We start from the raw sequence: 18,369 nt of genomic DNA, 5'->3' as shown, positions 1-18,369 counted from the left end.
CCGAAAGCTTCATATTCCTTTCAGTTTGCATCACTTAGCAATATGGATCTAATGTATCCATCCGGTTGAGAGCCCATGGAAAGCATTTGGAAAAGGGAAGCCAAAACTAGAGTGAACTAGTTAGCAGACCTGGCTAATCTCTTTTACATTTCATATTAGCTTCTTCTTCCTTGTCTTCTTTGTTGTTTCTTTGTTTTTGTCTTCATCTCCAATGGAAGCTGACTGGTTATTTAATGGAATCCACTGAATCTTTTTCTTTTTTATTTCCACAAGCTGCGTTTCCATTACAGTTTTTTTACAAAGTAAAAGCAATATTTCTAAAATTTTTGACAGAGTACAATTGCGATTTGCAGGTTTCCATTGAATTGCGTGAAGCGCATAAGTCGTAATTCTCGTCAAATCTCGTCCCGGGAGACCCCACTTGGAGGAGGATGGAGGTACAAAACATCTTGCAATAAATCTGCATTTTGATGTTTCAAAAAAAGTGTTCCCATGACACTTTTGCGATAAACCTCTACATTGATACGTCTGAAAAACCACCTCACAAGAGCATAAAAACCTTTTAACGATATTTGAGGGGTCTTTCAAGTTTCCATTCCCAGTTTTTTTATTGCGATATTTAGGTTTTGCGCAATTCTAGGGGGAATGGAAATGCCGCTACAGATGAAATCCAGAGTTGAGCGATCCAGCCTCCTTGCAGCGAGCCCGTGGTTTGACGACGCCAAACCCAGAACGATCAAAGGAGGAGAAATTGAAAACAGCCTCTTCTACCCACTCGCCGATATGTACGTCTTTTAAGGCGCGCGTGCAGAACAAGACGCGAGCCGCGCGGCGGTTTAGCTAAGGGGCAGACACGGTCACGGCTATTTCCATAATCAGATGGGTCTGCCGTGATCCCCAGCTCCTGGGTTCACTTGTCAACTTTGATGAATCTTCCACTTCCATCTCCGCTGTTCCAAATTAGTGGCGCAGTTGCCGCAGACAAGAGATGGAGGGAAGATGGAGAGCGGGGGGAGGGTGGGCGGGGGAGGCAGCGCGTGAGCGGGAGGCGATAAGGCCCTCGCCGCTTTCATGGAGTCGGATCAATCACCGCGTCATTTACCTGCGAGCCGAGCTCCGCCCGGGCGCCCACATTACCATGTCCGCCTCAGATAAAAGCCAGATTCCCGCCCGTCAACAACAAATTGTCATTGGCATTCCATTTATGAGCCATCACATGCCATCATATCCACTCCTGGAAAAAGAAAAGAGGGCTCTCCAACAGGTTGGAATGGGTGGCCAGAATCTCCTAATAAGCTTGTCCCCATGAAAAGAGCGCGCACCGCTCGGAATCCACAAAGGAGACGCCGCCGTTTGTCTATTTGAATATCAAAAGGGGGCCTGGCATGGGGCCTCTTGACTGTTAAAGGCAAACTCCCATCGCTTCTACCAAGCAGGTGTGTGATGATCAATTATTAAGCATCCCACTCTGGTAATTCTTGGTGGGAGGTGGAATTGGGGATTGCGGGGGGGGGGGGGGGGGGGGTTGGAGGGGGAGGGCGCATCCACGGTGGCGTCGGCGCATCGTTCTGCGGTATGAACCTGGACGGGTTGGGGCGCGAGCGGAGAAGGGAGAGCGAATACTATTTACATAAAATTAACAGTTCAAAAGCGCGAGTTCACACACCAATCAAACTTGTTAATTGACTGTCAATGGTGTGTCCCTGAATATACAACACAACTACATTATTCATCTTAAGCCTTGACAGGGAAGACAGTCCAATTTGCATGGGCATTCTGAACGTGATCAACAACCACAATGCCACATGCATTTTTAATGGCACCGGGAACGCGAAGCTTTAATATTCATAAGGGTCAAATAATTGCATATGACATTAAACTTTTCTAAAACAAGCTAAGTATTTTTCAAAAGAACGTCTTAGCACTCTAAATGGCCCACAGAGGAAAGAGCCTTTCCAGTCAATGTGACTTGTTTTTTATTTCTGTCTGAGTGCCTTTTATTGAAATAAGGATTTTGCTTTTATTATTTTTTTTTCCCGTTTTAAGCATCAAAATATTTCAGAATTGTTTTTTTTTTTTGCACTTGACTGAGAAAAAACAGTCAACATTTGTTGGCTTTTCTCTTTATTTAGACATTTTATAGTTTATTCATGATTCACATTACTGTAAATGTAGCAACCAACTTCACATCTGAGTTGCAAGGATATCTTATGTTGCATCAGTTGTAATGCTCAAAGCAACAGAAAATGTTTGTCAATAAGCATGAAATGATGTCATCAATTTTGCTGATGACACTCAATTCTTTGTTTGCTTGCAGGTCCGATATTTATAGATGTACAGATATATTTGTTTTGTTTGCATTAGGATCCAAACAACACGACAAAGAGTGTATAAAACATCCCAAATATATAAAGTAATCCACATATATTTGGATTTCCAAGTTGCTATGTTTCATTTAAGGCTCCAAAAAGAGAATAAACATGCTGTGTTGGAACTTCCACGTTTCAAAAGGGAAAAACACAAGGCGGTCTCAAAGGACCTGGATGTTGCCGCTAACCTGAGAGAAGTATCAGTGCCCTTTGTGACATCACAAAGGGCACCCAGCAACCTGGATGACTCCAACTTCACGATTCCAACACCGTCATTTCCCTCACAAACGCAATGACGAGACAAAAGGTCGCCGTACCCGAAAGACGTCCCCTCCTTCAACCCCTGTTAAATGGAGACGGCGTCGTGTATTCAAATGTAACTCGGGAAGCCGGTGCCGTCGTCCGCTTTTAGCCCTTAAGGGTGTCTTGTTTCCGCCTGGAGGTGTTTCTAATTGCAGGTTTTGTCAGAGAGCTTCCAGGGATGACCGGACAGCGCGAGACTATATCCACATCGGTGTTGGAGCCCTCTGGGCCCTCGTCGTGTTGAGTGTTGAGGATGTCTCTGAGTGTCATTAGCAAAGCCTTGGGATGGTATGGATGAACTGGGCCGGCTGGGATAAAATGACCTGGTATTGACGAACAGTCAGGGCTTTTTTTTTTTTTTTTTGCTCGGTTTCAAGGACAGAGGGAGGTGGAAAACTGCTCGGCCACTCCTATCAGATATGCTAATGCTCACATTTCTTTCCCAATGAGACCTCATGCATAATTTAACCAGGAAAATGATGATACAAAATGTGTAAAATAGGTTTGGTCGAGCACGATGTAACTTTTCCTCTAATGCAAGGACACGTGTCGCCACAACATCCAGCGCCAGTGTCAGCAAACAAAGAGGATACATTTGCAAATGAGATGTGCAGTGTTGTATTTTAGCCTAGAAAGTGAAAAATCTTTCCAGCAACGCTTCATGAACGATCCAGATAAACGAGTGCGTCGCGAGACGCAGAAAAGGAAGTCGGTCAGAGCTTTTGGATTTGAGCATTTTTGACTGTTTATTCCATGGTGTTTACCGGACAGTCGCAGAAGGATGGATCAGTCTGATTAACACAGCAGGTTGAGGATGTTGGGTTTACAGGGTTCTGACACGTGTTTATTGTACATCTTAATTAGATATACAACACAAAGATGAATTGCTTTTACACAGGAAGCTCTAGTTTACTCTGAATGGCTGCAGATTGTTGCTATAGATTTCTTTTTTTTTTTCCCCTTTTTTAAATATTTTAACAGCTAAAATGTTTCCTCTTTTAAAAAAAAGTTCAAAATGTGGGGGATGAAAAAAAAAAAAAAAACTGGGGTTGAAGTTTAGTCAAACGTATTTAAGTGCATATATTATTTCAGTTTTTTTTTTTTTTTTGGGGGGCGGGGGGGATTTGGGGCGCAGCGACTCTTTAATCCTCGCGCGGCGGATGGCAGTTTGTCAGGGATGTGCGTGCGCCGCGATTCCATCTCCGACCGGCTCCCAGTCTGCGGGGCTCCTTCAGCATTAGCGCATTCAAAGCAAATCACGTCTGCGAGCGGCCGACGATAAGAGATGGGCTCGTGTTGCGCCGCGCGAAATCCCGCCTCCTCTGATGACACCTCATTTCTACAAACCCCTTTTCCAAGGGAGAACCGCAAACGGTCCCTGCCCTCTGCAGAATCCTCTTCCCCACGTTGGGACTCTCATTTGAAGAAGAGGAAGAGGGGAAGAGGAAGACGGTGGGGGGAGGGAGATATTTGCCTTTTCCGCTCCCTCCCCTCTTGATTTTCTTCCCTCCCTTTGCCCGCCATTTCTATTTTCTGCTTCCCGGTTGTGCTCCAGTTTGAGCCTAACCCCTGTATGCTCACTTGTCACACGAAATCAGCGTTACTTAAACGGCGACATAAATAGCCGTATGAAACGCACAAAGGCAAGCCACTGCAGGGACACATTCCTTGGAGCGCCCTTCTCTCTGGTCCGAGGCGGCGCGCTTCGTTTCTGGGAGCCCAGCGACGAGCATACGCTCAAATCTGGAGACTCGGCGGACGACATTTTTGTGACAAATTAGCTACATTTTGTTGCTGTTGTTGTTGAAGTCTGCCAGTCTGACCAGGCAGACACAAGCCTTTTCCCAACCCCCCTACCTCTTTTTTTTTTCCCCTCTCTCTCTCTTGTGCATTCATGTCATCCCTGGACACGGCCACTCCATAAACAGTGAACCGTGTGGACGAGGAGCACTGTCAAGTCAGCTCTGGTCAACTTTACGGTGGTCAGGAGCTGCTGCTGCTAAAGCAGGACTGAAGCCAAGGGTTGCTGCAGTTTGAGTGCAGGATGATCACAGGGACACATCTGATAGCCAGCGGGCACCAGTTACCAAATATATAAACACCAACCCACTGAAAAAGTAAAACAAAAATGTGTTCTACATCGATAAAACCATAGTGCACATGCAGATTGTCATTGATTTGAAATGTTTTGCCTGGTTTAGTGGTCAGTTAAGAGTGATATCAAAACAGAGAACGCACAAGCTAAAGACTGATGTAATAATGTCTTATGCAGCGGAACACTGTGCCACACCAGATCTGGGCTGTGAGCAACGAGTGATGGAGGGGCATGTTTTTTTTTCCTTTCTTTCTTTCTTTTCACCGCGCCGGGGCGAAATGCCCCACTGCCTTCAAACTGTGCCGGCCTCACATTTTTTTTTTTTTTGTTTGACAAATTGGTTGTGAGGCTTTTACGACTGATGCACATATCGCAAAAATCATTTCTGCCAAGCTTCCTCTGTGACCTGCCCGTGGGACATGACAAGAGCCTGCGCGCACCGCTCGATCAAACCGAATCTTTCCAGGACAATGCAAATTATGACAAATTCCATCATCCTGCATTATGCGCTTTCCCGCTAATCTCCCTAATTCGAGAGAGTCGGGGAGGGTCTCGTTGTTTCAGCTGAGGGGCATGTTGTCTGATTGAATGATGCTGAAATCGCAAAACCCTCAACCTCCGTCCCCCCCCCCCACCCTTCCCCTCCTCTCCCTTCCCTTCCCAGCTGTGACCACCTCGTCTCTTCTGTCTTTTCATATATCTCCTCTCTCTGCAGCCGCGTCCGTGGCTCCGGCTGGTAACGGCAGCTCTGGCCGAACGTGGCCACAAAAGAATTTACGTCAAGAGCGCAGAAACGCCGCGGAACGACCGTTTAAGCGCGACTGTCAGTGGGAGCTGAGGCAAAAGTCGAGGCAGCGCATGTGTGCGATATGAAGGATTGGTGCCGCCGTGTGAAATGTCTGCTCTGCATGCGACAGTGTCAAAAGCAAACACAGCGCTGTGGCCTGCAGTGACAGGAAGCTGCGGATCCAGAAGGAGGGGGAGAGAAAAAAAAATCCCATAAACCCTTTCCCTCCTCTTCTTTTTATCAGTTCTTTAAATAGACCGCTGCTTGCATTTGCACAATTGCAGCGTGCAGAAGTAGCGGATGAGCCACCGATGAACAAAACATGAGAGACAAGAGTGAACGAGATGGCGCGGAAAGCACAACAAGGGGCAGAGAGCCGCGCAGTGCCGCCTAGTCTCAACAGATGGCAGTATGGCTGCATTGAAAAGGGCTGCAGTCGCGGCAGCAGCCACATCATCATTCAAAGTTCAGCTAAATCGAGGAGGAGCTGGACAGAGGCATTAGAGTCCTGATATTTATTTATTTATTTTAGGTCTAAATGTTTGCATATAACAGCCTCTGTTTCAGGCAGAAATACTGATTAAAAATCACAGAAATTATAAAAATGTTTTTTAAAAAATGCATTAAAGATGTGCCTGTTAAAATGAGAAAAAATGAATAAAAATAGATAAAAAAAATTAAGAGAGCTAAAAAAAATTAGAAACTGTGTTCATCACAGACGCGATTATTTATTATGTTTAAAATGCTAATTTTGCTATAGATATGTGCAGCTGCAATAATATATGCTCCATTGCAGACAGCTATTCAATGTGTGGGAAAAAAAAATCCTCTGCTGCAAAAAGGAGATGAGTGTTTTGAAATTTAAGAATTCACAGTTAGTCCAAAATAAGTTCCAAAATGCAATAAATAAGTGGGGTCAATTCTTCCTTTTGTCAAACTAACTCCTGCACTGAGCACCTCTGCTTCAATACATCACCGTGGCATCGAGCAACCTGACCTTACATTATAAATCCATTTTATTAATAATAAATATACATTAAAAGCGAACATGGCGATATGTCCGCGGAAGAAAAAATAGAAAAGATATTTTTATTATTCATCTGAAGCAGACTTTTACCTCGGCGGAGGGTCTTTTGATGACAATGGCGTTTGAAAAATGAATGACTTGGGTTAGAAGTTACTACACTGAAGAACTGCTACATGTGTAATTTATAATAGGGCTGGAGAGAGCAAGTAAAATTTAATGTGGACGCTAATTTCGCTCCAAGTCAACACGCCAAAATAAAAAAAATATATATATGAAATGGAGTTTAAAAAAATGACCCCTTAAAAAAATTCTAATGAATAAAATGCTGGCAAACTATTGCATGCGATTACAGGGAGCAAGAAAAATGGCGCAAGGCTGCGACTGAGGAGTGCAACATCTGATAGAAACATTGTAAATCACTCTCATAGAATATGAAATACAGGAACAATCAATCATCAAATGACAGCAAGCCAGTTTGGTCTGGTAACAGGGGGGGCGTTGTTGCTTAATTTCCTCTCAGAAAACAAAAACCATGTTTGAATAAAATGCAAATCTATAGTTATGTTTGACTTTTAAATTGCCCCATGGACCCTATTAATTACTATCTGATGTAAATTATGTATTTTTTTTCGACTTTTAGAATTTTGTTTGTATTTTTTTTTTTTTAGCTGTGTGGAAAAAAAAATAAATAAAAAAATAGTGAAAAGAAAAAGCTATTGGGTTCAGTTTCATCATCACACCCTTGCAGGGCGGGCCCGGCCTCGCCGTGGCTCCTTCTGTACATTTACCAGGGAGCATCCGCCGCCACACCCTCCACCGTCTGCGTCTGTGCGTGCACGAGCGCGTGCACACGGGGGCCCCTGTCAGCTATGCCCTCTCGTCACCGCAGGGGGAAGAAACACACCCGGGCAGGTCTGAATATAGTGGCTAGTTACCATAGTAATGGGATGGTCATACGTCTCTCCCCCGCCAGACAGTGATGGGAGTGGACAGGACACGCCGCTACGCTTTTTATCCATGCCGTTATTTCCTTCCGCTGTAATAAATAAATAAATAAATAATCATGATAACAATGAAAAAATAAAAAGAAAAGGCCCGTGCCGTGCCGTGCCACCTCCCCCCTGTTTACGGATCCGAATGGAAAGGGCGAGGCGGGAAGTAAACAGTGAGATATGGGGGCAATAATTCACACATGAGACAGCAAATAATGATGTATTTTGACTGTTTGTGACTGCAGCGAGTGCAGCCGCGCAAAGTGTCTCCGCAGATGTCTGTGCCTGACATCCTGGGTTCTTTTTTTTTCTCTTCCTTCTTCTCCCTCTCTTCCCGATGCCTCCTTCTGATTTCTCTGAAACAATAACTCCTCCGTCGCTCGTCAGCGCTGACACGACGGAGAGGCGACGCCAAGCGCGACTGTGGAAAAATGAATCTGGCGTCTATCGCAGAAAGGGGGGGGGGGGGGGGGGATAACAAAAAAACTACCATGTGTTTGCAGTTGATTTAAATTCCGTGGACGCGTTCAGTGGAGTGAGTTACGCATGTTAAGATGAGGCTAATTAATAAAATAGATAAATAAATGAATAAATGCAGATGTGGCGGAGATGGCTGCATGACGCAAACTTCCATTGTTTACATCCAGCGGGCGTATTTGTGTTCCCTCATAGCTCAAAACACAAGAAAGCAGCCGTGGCCGCGGCGCTCCTCCCCTGCTCTGCCTGCTATGGTTTATTGACATGAACCGAGGCGGTCAGGCACCAATAATACATGAAGAGCCTGTTCAAAGGCAATTAGGATCAGTTGTCAGGGCCGGCTCCATTAATGAGTGGGTGTGTGCGGTGTGCGCGTGTGGTGTGTGGGTGTGTGGGTGCAGGGGGGGCTAGAGGGGGGAGGGGCCAGGCCACGGCGTCGGCGTGCGCCGCGGACGCCCGAGAGTCGATGCACTTTGACAGATCCAGTCCTTCCCCTGTCCTCGTCTGGTACATGCTGATACCAGCCCGGGACCACGTGGTGCTGAGAGCTGCGGCGGCGGCGGCGGTGGTGAATCACAGAGCATGCACACACACAAAAACACACACCAAATATAAAAGAAAAACATGCTCTTCAAAAGTACCAGAGCTAGGACGGCCTGGTCGCAGCTGAGGAGAGAGGAGGGGAGGTGTTTAAAGGGCCACACGACGGACATTTTCAGATTGCTTTTGGTTTTTTTCACCCCAGACTACAAAAGGAGCAGCTGCACGGCCCCAAAACAATAACATCCAGAAATCAGCATATGTAGCCCTCTGTTTACAGCCTCCCACAAAGCCAGGAGTGTTTTAGCTTTTCTCCTCATGGTTTGTTGGACGTCTCGCTCCTTTAGAAAGGGGATGAAATCAATGCAGACCACAAGGTGGTCTCTGAAAAACGAGCCTGGTGTTGTCGTTGTCTGTGCCCTTTGTGACATCACAAACGGCCCATTCCATGGCCCGCATATACCAGCAGGCATACTTGCTTTGAAAAAAGGAGCAAGAAAGTGAAATAAAGGATGTATTTCTCCTCATTTCTGGGCTTCTGTTATTCTTGGGTACGACATCAAAGTAAAAGTGAGTTTTGCAAAAAAAACAAAATGAAACAAAAAAAAACAAAAACAACACAATAAAGGAACCTTTAAGTCTAGCAATGCAAAACAGAGCCCAAACTATTTGTGAGCAAACACACAAAAAATAATAATGATAATAATGGACAATAATAAAGTCAATTTCGCATAATACGGGACCTTCAATCAACCCTCCTGCCAAACCATCTCTGATTAGAAAGTGGTCTGGGTTGACCTCTGGCATACAGTGCACGTCCTCTCATGCAGCGGCTCAGGGCAGCGGCCAAGGATGGAGCTGCGAGCGTTTGTCAGCTCACATATTCATCTCAGCCAACGCGGCCGTCGCAGCAAAGGGGGGAGAAAAAGGAATTCCCCGTTCCTGCGCACGAGGCAGCGCTGACAAATACGTACACGCGCGCGGGTCGGCCACGTGCGCAAACATTTGTCAGCCAAATGTTTACATGCAGATGCTCCGAAGATAGACGCGGAGAGCCAGCCCCGGCCCGCCTGTTTGTTTGCCTTTCCGTCTTTATCCGTTTGCACGTCAACGAGACTGGAGCATTTTTTTTTTCTTTACACCTGGCGCTGTCGAGGCGCCTGGCGGTTCTGAAACAGCCTGCCTTGTCATGCATCCGGGCCCAATTACCGAGAGGTTCCACACAGGTGCGTAGGTGGAGGAGTGCACAGCCTGGCGTGCCGCCGCAGTCACGTCCTTCTTTTCTTTTTACGCACGCCTGGTTCAAGTGAAGACGGGTGACCCTGGTAGTTTGGTGGGACGAGTGAAAGCCTACAGGGAGACAGTCAGGTGACGTTCAGAGGCCTGTAAGTGGCGCTCAAGCGCTGCCACGGAAGGGCGGCAAAAACAGTGAAGAAGACGAGGAGCCTGCGCATGACACTAAGGTGGGATGCTACGTGGTGGACACCAGGTTTTCTTTCAAAATAAAACACAACATACAACAGCACCACAAGAGAACACTTGGACTGTTTTGAAGTATTAAATTGGGGCTGATATATTTTATCCTCATGGTAGAAGCACTGAACTCTGATGAGCGGATCAGCAGCTCAACCTTCCTATGACTCCAACTACATTGTGTCATGTGACGTGATCTTCAGTAAATTCTTTAATTCCAGGTGAGTCCAGCAGTTGGGAACTGGCACGCAGCTCCAAGTGGAGCGCGCACGGCTCAGGTGCAAATCGGGAGTGAGTGGAATGCCGGCCCCGGAGCTGAGGGCCCCGGGCCTGTCAATCACAACCTCCAGCGGACCACTGCAGACAAAAAGGTTGGAGCCGTTGCCTGCAACCCGGGCGTTCGGGTCGAGAATCGGATGCTTGATAGCGAGAAAAAAACCCAAACACAACAACAACAACAACATCCCACCACCACCCCAGAGATGTATGCCAGCGATGGCTCCTCGCTGAGGGAGAATCCCGCCGCTTTCAGGGTCGCCGTCAGTCTCACGCCACTGAGCCTTCAAGAGCCCATTTTTCATCGGCTCAATTGCTCGACAACCGGCCTCACGCCGCTTCCTCTCCTCCGCCTCGCCTCTCCTCCCTGGGCACGAGCGATCATTTGTTCTTTTATTAAACTTGATAACGCTCCGCCTCGCATTGTCTGAGGGTGCGCACGCCAGAGAGGGAGAGGGAGAGAGAGAGAGAGATGCAGAAGGGGGGGCCAGCAAGAGAGAGAGAGAGAGAGAGAGAGAGAGAGAGAGAGAGAGAGAGCGGGAGAGAGAGAGAGAGCGGGAGAGAGAGAGCCGCCCCTCACTGTTCTAGCCTGCAGCATTTTGTGTTATTGGTGCATTATTTCACGCATGCCCTCCTCTTTTATCAAGCGCTTCTGAAGTAATGTTAATAGACTAGAAAATTGAGACATTTATGAAGTATGCGCCGTGTTTATGAAAAAATCCATAAAGTATGACAGGGGCGGGGTGGAGGTGAGATAAAAGCAGGGTTTTAATAGATTATGGCAAACAGGGGAGACGGCATCAGACGCTGACAGGCGCCTCCTCCGAGACCCCTCCCCCCCCCCTATTTTATGGGATTAATTTTCTTATATTAGAAATGAAGTTACACGTCCTAATTAATCTGTTTACGCCGCCTGAATACCTCCCCAAACGCGGCCGCACGCACGCACGCAAAGACAGACAGACACGCGCGCACATGCTGCTTTTTGGCTAATTACTCTCCTTTGGTAATTGAGGCGGATGCGTTCTCTGGATGTAGGTTAAGGGAGTCTGCGGAGGTGATGCCGGCGCTGGGTTGATGTTTTGGGGGCTCGGCGCCGCTCCCACACGCCGGCTCTTCTGGCACGGCAGCGAGGCCTTCTGGGAGGCAACGGCAGAGCGTAAAACGACTTAATTTCTGCGATTCGTCACTTTTTCCCCTCTGCCGTCTGAGTCATGAGTCCAACTCTGCTGTCAACATCGCGATTGGCCATAAAACAAAGGGGCTCGTGGAGAGCTCGTTCCGCTACGGTATTTCTAACAGAAAGGTCACATATCTGCGCTTTGAAACAAGGGTGGGACTCATTTTCTCTCCGATTCTCATCTTACAGCCATTAAAACCGCAAATAGAATCGTTGTTAATGGGATAGTTGAGTCGTACATGCTAGTGTTGTCGTACTGGTGATTGAGATCTCGAGACCACTTTTTAAGGGCCTCAGTCTGGTCTTGGACTCAGAGGCATTTTTACTCTGCCTTGTCTCGGATTAGACGGACCCGGGATTTTTGATCAAGACTGGTCAAGACACAGCCAACACTACAATGACAGATACTAATGGAAAAGAATCCAGCTGCTTCTGTATTAAACTCTGTTTATGACACTCAGAGTGACACAATATTTTATTCCCAGTTAATTCATTTTTCAATGTTATGAAGCAATGTTGTTTTTATTAAAAGATACCTTGCTGATCAGAGATGTTACTGTTTGATTTAGAAGCAAACTTGAATTTAAAAAAGATGCTGGTCATTTTGTTCTGTTTTGTTCTTATTTTTCTTGGACATATAAAGTCTTGGTCTAAGTCTCGATACTCTCGAGTCTTGATCATGTCTTGGTCTCGGTTGGTCCGTCTTAACTACAACACTAGCACATGCAAGCTCTCTTAAGCGCGGCGAGTTTGGCCAGCAAGTAAACTCACCTACCAGAGTCACACGTGCCGATGATATATTTTAGCTGCGACGGCTAACGCTACAATTTCAAGATGAGAAGGATTCTTTTGAGGCTTTGTGGGAGAACAAAATGTCACCGGCGCCTTGCAACTGCGTCGTGCCGCAGAGGTGAAATTCCAATTACGGGTGAACTGTCTCTGCCGTTATATTTACATTCACCACACACATAACGCACGCAGCCTTCTGTTGGAAGTAAACAAAATCAGGCTCCCACCGAGTAAAAAGCGAGTCGCTCCTGCCCCGTAACTCTTGCCTCTGCTTGGGTGGCCCAAACCTCACGGTGACTCAGTCTGACCTCTTAACTTTTAATCAAGAGGGTCAAACAAAGTTGAGCTCATTGTTTTTACACATCAAGACGCCCGTAAGAAGATTATTCAAATTCTGCCAGCCGCCGCCGCACACTCCTCCCTCTTGACACTAATCAGCCACGTCAGATCCACTTCCCTCCCGATGCCTCACGGTCCACTTTGACAATTTTCAAAATCCAATGTAAATCCTGTCGCGGGGCCCCCCCGCGCAAGACGGCCTTCCACAATATCGACTGTCACTCACAATTAGAGGAAGGAGGAAAAAAACCGGGAGGCGGGGTGGGTTAGCGCTCGCTAACAACCTGAGGCTAGCGCAGCCGGCTCCCAAAACACCGGCCCGCAGAATGTGATCAGAGCGGATGATTTCCCAGGCGCGAGCCACTTAACCTCGCAGGGAGAGGAAGACGCTGGACCGCCGCCGTGTTGTTCTGGCCTCGTGATGCATCTGAATCTGTGAAGACGCAGCCCGTGGCTTTGCGCTAACGGAGACTTCAGTGAATTATGTTTTTTTTTACCCCCTAACATATGAGCAGAATCAGTCGTCACTGGCACATATGGACATCTGCGCATAAATGAAATGAAACGATCCTTCGGCTGCGTCATTGCAACGTGATTGTTTAAAAGCTCCGGCTCGACTGAAAAAAAAAAAAGGAATAAAACCCTTGTGACGGACCAGGCAGTCGGAACTTTTAGTTTAAAAGCATGCCATTACGCTTTGTACTGTTGTCACAAGATAATTTAGAGCCGCATGAAAGGCTGGATGTCTGTGAGTGTCCTTTGTTTCCGACGGAGGGGCACAATAAATTGCGACATTACTTACATCTTAATTAGATTATGCTTCTGAGGCAAATGGCAGCAAGATGTGTATTAGATCTCCCATAAAGGCAACAAAACAAAACAATTAGCAAATGATGTTGATGTCGTTCCGCTTAAAAAAAAAAACCAAAAAACAACTCACTCATTGCTCTGCGAGCGAAACAAATGACAGTGAAGGCAACTTTTGAATGAAAACTAAACACACATTTACTACTTCTTCTCACTCTACTTTTTACCTCAAACTATCAGCGCCAGCTCCTCCCACTCGTCCCCCTCCCCCGGCTCGCCGCCCCCTCGGCTTTGACATCATAAAAGGTTAAATAATTCTTTAAATCAAGTCGGATCTCAACTTGTCAGCTCACGGCGCTCGGCCACGCTGAGGGGACGTGACAAGCCGACGCCGGGGAGGGCGGAGTCTGAAAGTCCAGCATCCATCAGGTGTCAATCCCGGAAGAGTGGCGGGCGCCGCCGCCCCCTCACACCACCTCCACCTGCGGAACAAATCCTGCAGGGCCTTGCGGACGCACGGTGTCTGTCTGCGGGGCACCAGAACCGAGGCCCTGGGCCATTCCTGGCTGCACTGCGGGATAAAAGCGGGACGTTTGGCGCGTTTGGCAAAGTCGTTGGCTTTCCCTAGAAGGAGTCATCGCAGGCTACAAGCCCTGGACGCAATTAAGATCGCAAAACTCATCCTGTAATCATTTCAAGCTCTTCACCCCCCCGTCCCAGTCTCTTTTCAAACTATTTTTTTCCCACAGCAAACGCTGAGGCTTCCGGTTTATCCCATCTCGGACCGAAAAGGCTTTTCTGTCTGCGGTCGGCAGAGGCTGTGCCGCCACTGCCGCCGCCGCCGCGGCGTCACACCAGGAAGTCGAGGACAACTGTGACATGAGTCACTGTCGAGGCTTGAGGAGTGAGGAGGGTGGGATTCAGGGGGGGGGGGCGACACGCAGGCCGCCCTCACAGCAAGGGGGTAATTGTATCAATATGTGAAAAATCTCAACTTGTGCCATAGTTGTTAATGCATTTTAGATCAAATTAAGTCTCAGTTGTTCCGCTGAGGAGGAGGAGGAGGAGGAGGCGACATAGGGGTCGTGTGAGGTGCCGCTTCCTCAAAAGAAAACGGCCCGCGATGCGAAACGATCATTAGGGGAATGAGAGATGAAATGGCTTTCCGGAGGCAACGCGCGCTCGGCAGCTGACTTCAATTTCATGTCTCAATGAGACTCCATTGAGGAAATCAAACACCGCTGCCGCGTTAAAAGCAAAGCAAAAAAAAAAAACCTGACTCTGCAGGTTACATCGCGGGGTTCCGGGCCTCGCGCGCACGCGGGGAATCTTTGAGCTGCGGTGACACACGGCAGAGATATGCCGTCTCGCGCCGAGGCGAGCGGCTAATCCACACATGTTCTCACTCACAAGACAGGATTTGGCTGCAGGATCAAGGACAGTGTGGAGGAGATGGACACTATCCTTGTTGACAGTACCTTGACAAGTGTAATCCCATATAATACACACTGGTTAAACAAAACACCGAGTCGAGCGTGCAACCGCAGCCCACACTTCCTCCGCTCCGCCTTTGAATCCGACATTCTTTCTGAGGTTTGAAACAATATGAAAGGGGCCCTTCAATTTGTAGCTTTACAAACAAGTGCAAAGAAAATGCGTGCATGCGCACGGCCCACTGCGAGGGGGGGGGGGGAGGCGTATTTACGCGTGTGCGCAAATGCGGTAATGAGGACAAATTGTCGCACACGCGCGCTCGCACACGCAGTGCCGCACATCATGCATACGCAAACGGAGGCGATGGGGGGGGGGGGGGCATCATGTGATCCGAGATATTGAAAACGCTTAAGAGTCAAACACAACAGGGTCGGCGATGGTGCTCGTCACTCGGTCCTCCGCCCGTGTGTTCCGCATCGTCCTGACGCAATGCTATAAACTGCTGCAAAAAGTACAAAACAACAACAAAAGGTCCAAGGTTTTTTTTTTCTTGTGAGTCAGCCTCCCACAGGAGGATAAAAGGATTTAGCGGACATGTCCCGCTTTGATTCGAACGCAAGCTGCAGACAAAAATAAAAGGCAGACGGACCCAGGGAAGGTAAACACTTTTTCTTTTTAGAGATTAAGCAAAGCATGCGAGCGGCTGATTGGCCCGCCGCCGCCGCCATCTTCACGCTTGATGACGTCAACCCCCTTCCGTGCCGTCTCCGTGCTTACCCGGAGAGCCTGGCTGTAGGGCCCGATGTTGGCCGGCGCCCAGTGGGAGAGGCTCTGGACGTGCAGCGCCTCCCTCTCTCGGAAGCAGCCCTCCTCGGGAGGCTCGGCCCAGGCGTGGAGCAGACAGTCCATCTGCAGCAGCTGGCCGGCAGGTAGAGGCGCCTCAACGCAAACCCTGCAGGGCGGGAAAAGAGATGATGTCACCGTGAGGCTCGCAACGCAGAAACGGCCTGACTGCCAGCAAATAGTCCTTGAAGGAGAGGAACAACACGCGTCACGTAAAAAGGTCAAGAAGTATAAACTTTTCAAGCTGTTTTTTGTTTCGTGCCAGAACACACGGTGCAGCCTCACATGTCTCTGAAAAACTGTGTAGACCTCCAGAAGAGATTATATATTTAACCCTCTGTTCAAAGCGTAAAGCAAAAAAAAATCTTCAGTTTTAGCTAAAATTGATGAGGCAGAAGCAATGAGACAATTTGAAAGAGTGCAGAATGAACAGCAAGGCTGGTGGCGGTACTGGGAACCTGGTTTCACGTCACCCTCCGTGACATCACAAAGGGGTGATTTCCGACAACGCCATTTTACATCAACAAAAATTATGTTTGAACAGAGTATTGACATGTTATAGACACAGGGATATATCCCCTGCATAAGAGAATATAAGAGAATTGATTATAGTAAGGAATATCTAAATTTAACTGCTGCCTCACAGCAAGAAGGTTTGGGTTCGAGTCCGGGCCTGGGACCTTTCTGCGTGGGTTCTCCGGCTCCCGCAGTCCAAAAACATGCATATGAGGTGAATTGGGAATTGTCTGCAGGTGTGTGTATGTGTGTGTGAATGGTTGTTTGTCTTTGTTTGTCTCTATGGTTGAGCTTCGGCGTCAGGGCGTCAGAAATCATAGCTACATGCTACAGTGACGATCAAAAGAAAGACATTGGCAATTTTTTTTCGTATTATGGGATTGTGAATGTGACTTTGCGGCCTCACCTTGCCGGAGGGTTCACGCCAAAGTGCGTTTTATAGACGGCGTTGAGCGGCGCAAAGTCGTCCATCGACGCCACGTACAGGTGGACCAGCACCACGTCCGCCAGCGTCCAGCCGTTGGTGTCCAGCTCGCCTGGAAACAAGACAAGGCGCTCCCCACGTCAGCCACAGTAGTGGATTTTCTTTAGCATCAAACGGCGAAACCCGAGCCTACAATAACCTGGATTCATTTTGGGCTTAACAAGCATATTTGGTAAACATGGTTATGCACAACAAAAATAAGAAGAGAAAAAAAATAACGGCAGCGCAGCTCAAATAACAAAGCGACGCGCTAAACAGAATCCAGACTCGCTGTATTCCGCCCGTATAAAAGGTACGGCTGCCATAAAGGAGCGCCCCCCCTTGGACCCGCGCCGAACTTTTTCGACGTCGCGATGTTTAACCAATTCCGTAGCGTTTATTCTTTGAGACTTTTGAGACTCTTTTGTTTCACCTCTTGTAAACACGCCACTCGCTGTTTATGTTCCTCCAATTCTGCCGAGGTTATGAGATTAATCCGCCGCTGCCTCCGCTCCCCGGGAGAGCCGACGCGCGGCTACCTGCGCCGACTAGACAGCGCGGCAGACATGGAGTTCAAAGCGCCGCAGTGCGGAGTCGGAGTCCAACTCTGCCGCCGTTTTTTTTTCATGTGGCTAGCCGGGACATTTTATTGCGACAGTGACGTGTATTGACGGGGCTTTAAAGCAGTAATAGCTTGCGTCCACGTCCGCGAAGCGCGGCTCAGTGCCGTGCACAAGCGCTATTTTTTTCTCTTTTTTTTTTTTTTTTTTTTCATTTTTGATCTTTTGGAAGCAATCGCAGGCACAAGAGCTCAAAGGGAAAAAGCCGCCGCTGCCGCCGCTCTCCCTACAACCATTTGAAAGCGCTTCAAGTTTGTTTTTTTCCTCTTGCCTCTTTTTTCAGCCGACACGAGCGTCTCAGACTACTTCACCCTCATACAAAGAGGTTTTTCATTAAATATTAACTTGTTTAATATTGTCTCGGCACTCTGTAGGCTGTTCAGCTGAGCGCCACGATAAACATTAAATATGCTTTTCATCTTTGGCTCCTCTTTCTCCATCAAAAAAGAGAAAGAGAGGGGAGGGAGGGAAAAAAAGCCTTCAGATACACTGTAACAGCGTGCACTTTTTAAACTTCTGCAGGGCAAAGAAGAAAAAAAAAAAAACAACTAAACAAAACACTAACCCACCCAACATGTCTGCACTGTCTGTGGGTGTTTTAAAGAGGCTTGGTTAATTTGAAGTGCCTGTCCTTGTTTGCTTGCCGACTCACTCCGGCTTGTACTCATGGTGACAGACAGAGTCTCTGACACACACACAAGGCTGCTGGTTTGACAAGCACTTTTTGTATAATCTTCCTGAGCTGTGCCATACACCCCCCCACCCCTCCGCCCCCCTCATGTGTCTTTAGCAAACAAGCCAAGGAGGAGGGGAAAAAAGGCACCCCGCAGACCATAAAAATTTTAGGTCTTCAAAAGGCCGTACAGCGAGCCCTGCAGAATTCCAGCTGCTTCTGAACAAAAAGGACTTTTTGTATTGTTCCCCCTAGATCAGACAAAAAAGTTGTATCATCAATGTTAATATGAAGTCTTAAAAAATAATAATATTTAAAAGGAATGACAGGTTCTTAAAAAGTGCATTTTGTCTCCATCAGTACTTC

General features: G+C 47.5%; 1 protein-coding gene across 1 annotated transcript in view; it reads right to left on the bottom strand.

Moving 5' to 3' along the window:
- Positions 1 to 18,369, bottom strand: part of dph6 (diphthamine biosynthesis 6) — a 61,408-nt gene that overhangs the window by 14,502 nt on the left and 28,537 nt on the right. Inside the window, exons 11-12 of the mRNA XM_076017687.1 lie at positions 16,654 to 16,783; positions 15,666 to 15,840 (exon numbers count right to left, since the gene is read on the bottom strand). Coding sequence (XP_075873802.1) covers positions 15,666 to 15,840; positions 16,654 to 16,783 — 305 coding nt within the window. The remainder of the gene's footprint in view (positions 1 to 15,665; positions 15,841 to 16,653; positions 16,784 to 18,369) is intronic.

Source organism: Nelusetta ayraudi, unplaced genomic scaffold, assembly GCF_046127955.1.
Source record: "Nelusetta ayraudi isolate G7.1 ecotype Tasmania unplaced genomic scaffold, CSIRO-AGI_Nayr_v1 ptg000007l, whole genome shotgun sequence".
NCBI classification, from domain to species: Eukaryota; Metazoa; Chordata; class Actinopteri; order Tetraodontiformes; family Monacanthidae; genus Nelusetta; species Nelusetta ayraudi.
The sequence above is the reverse complement of the archived record's forward strand: the minus strand, read 5'-3'. Positions and strand labels throughout refer to the sequence as shown.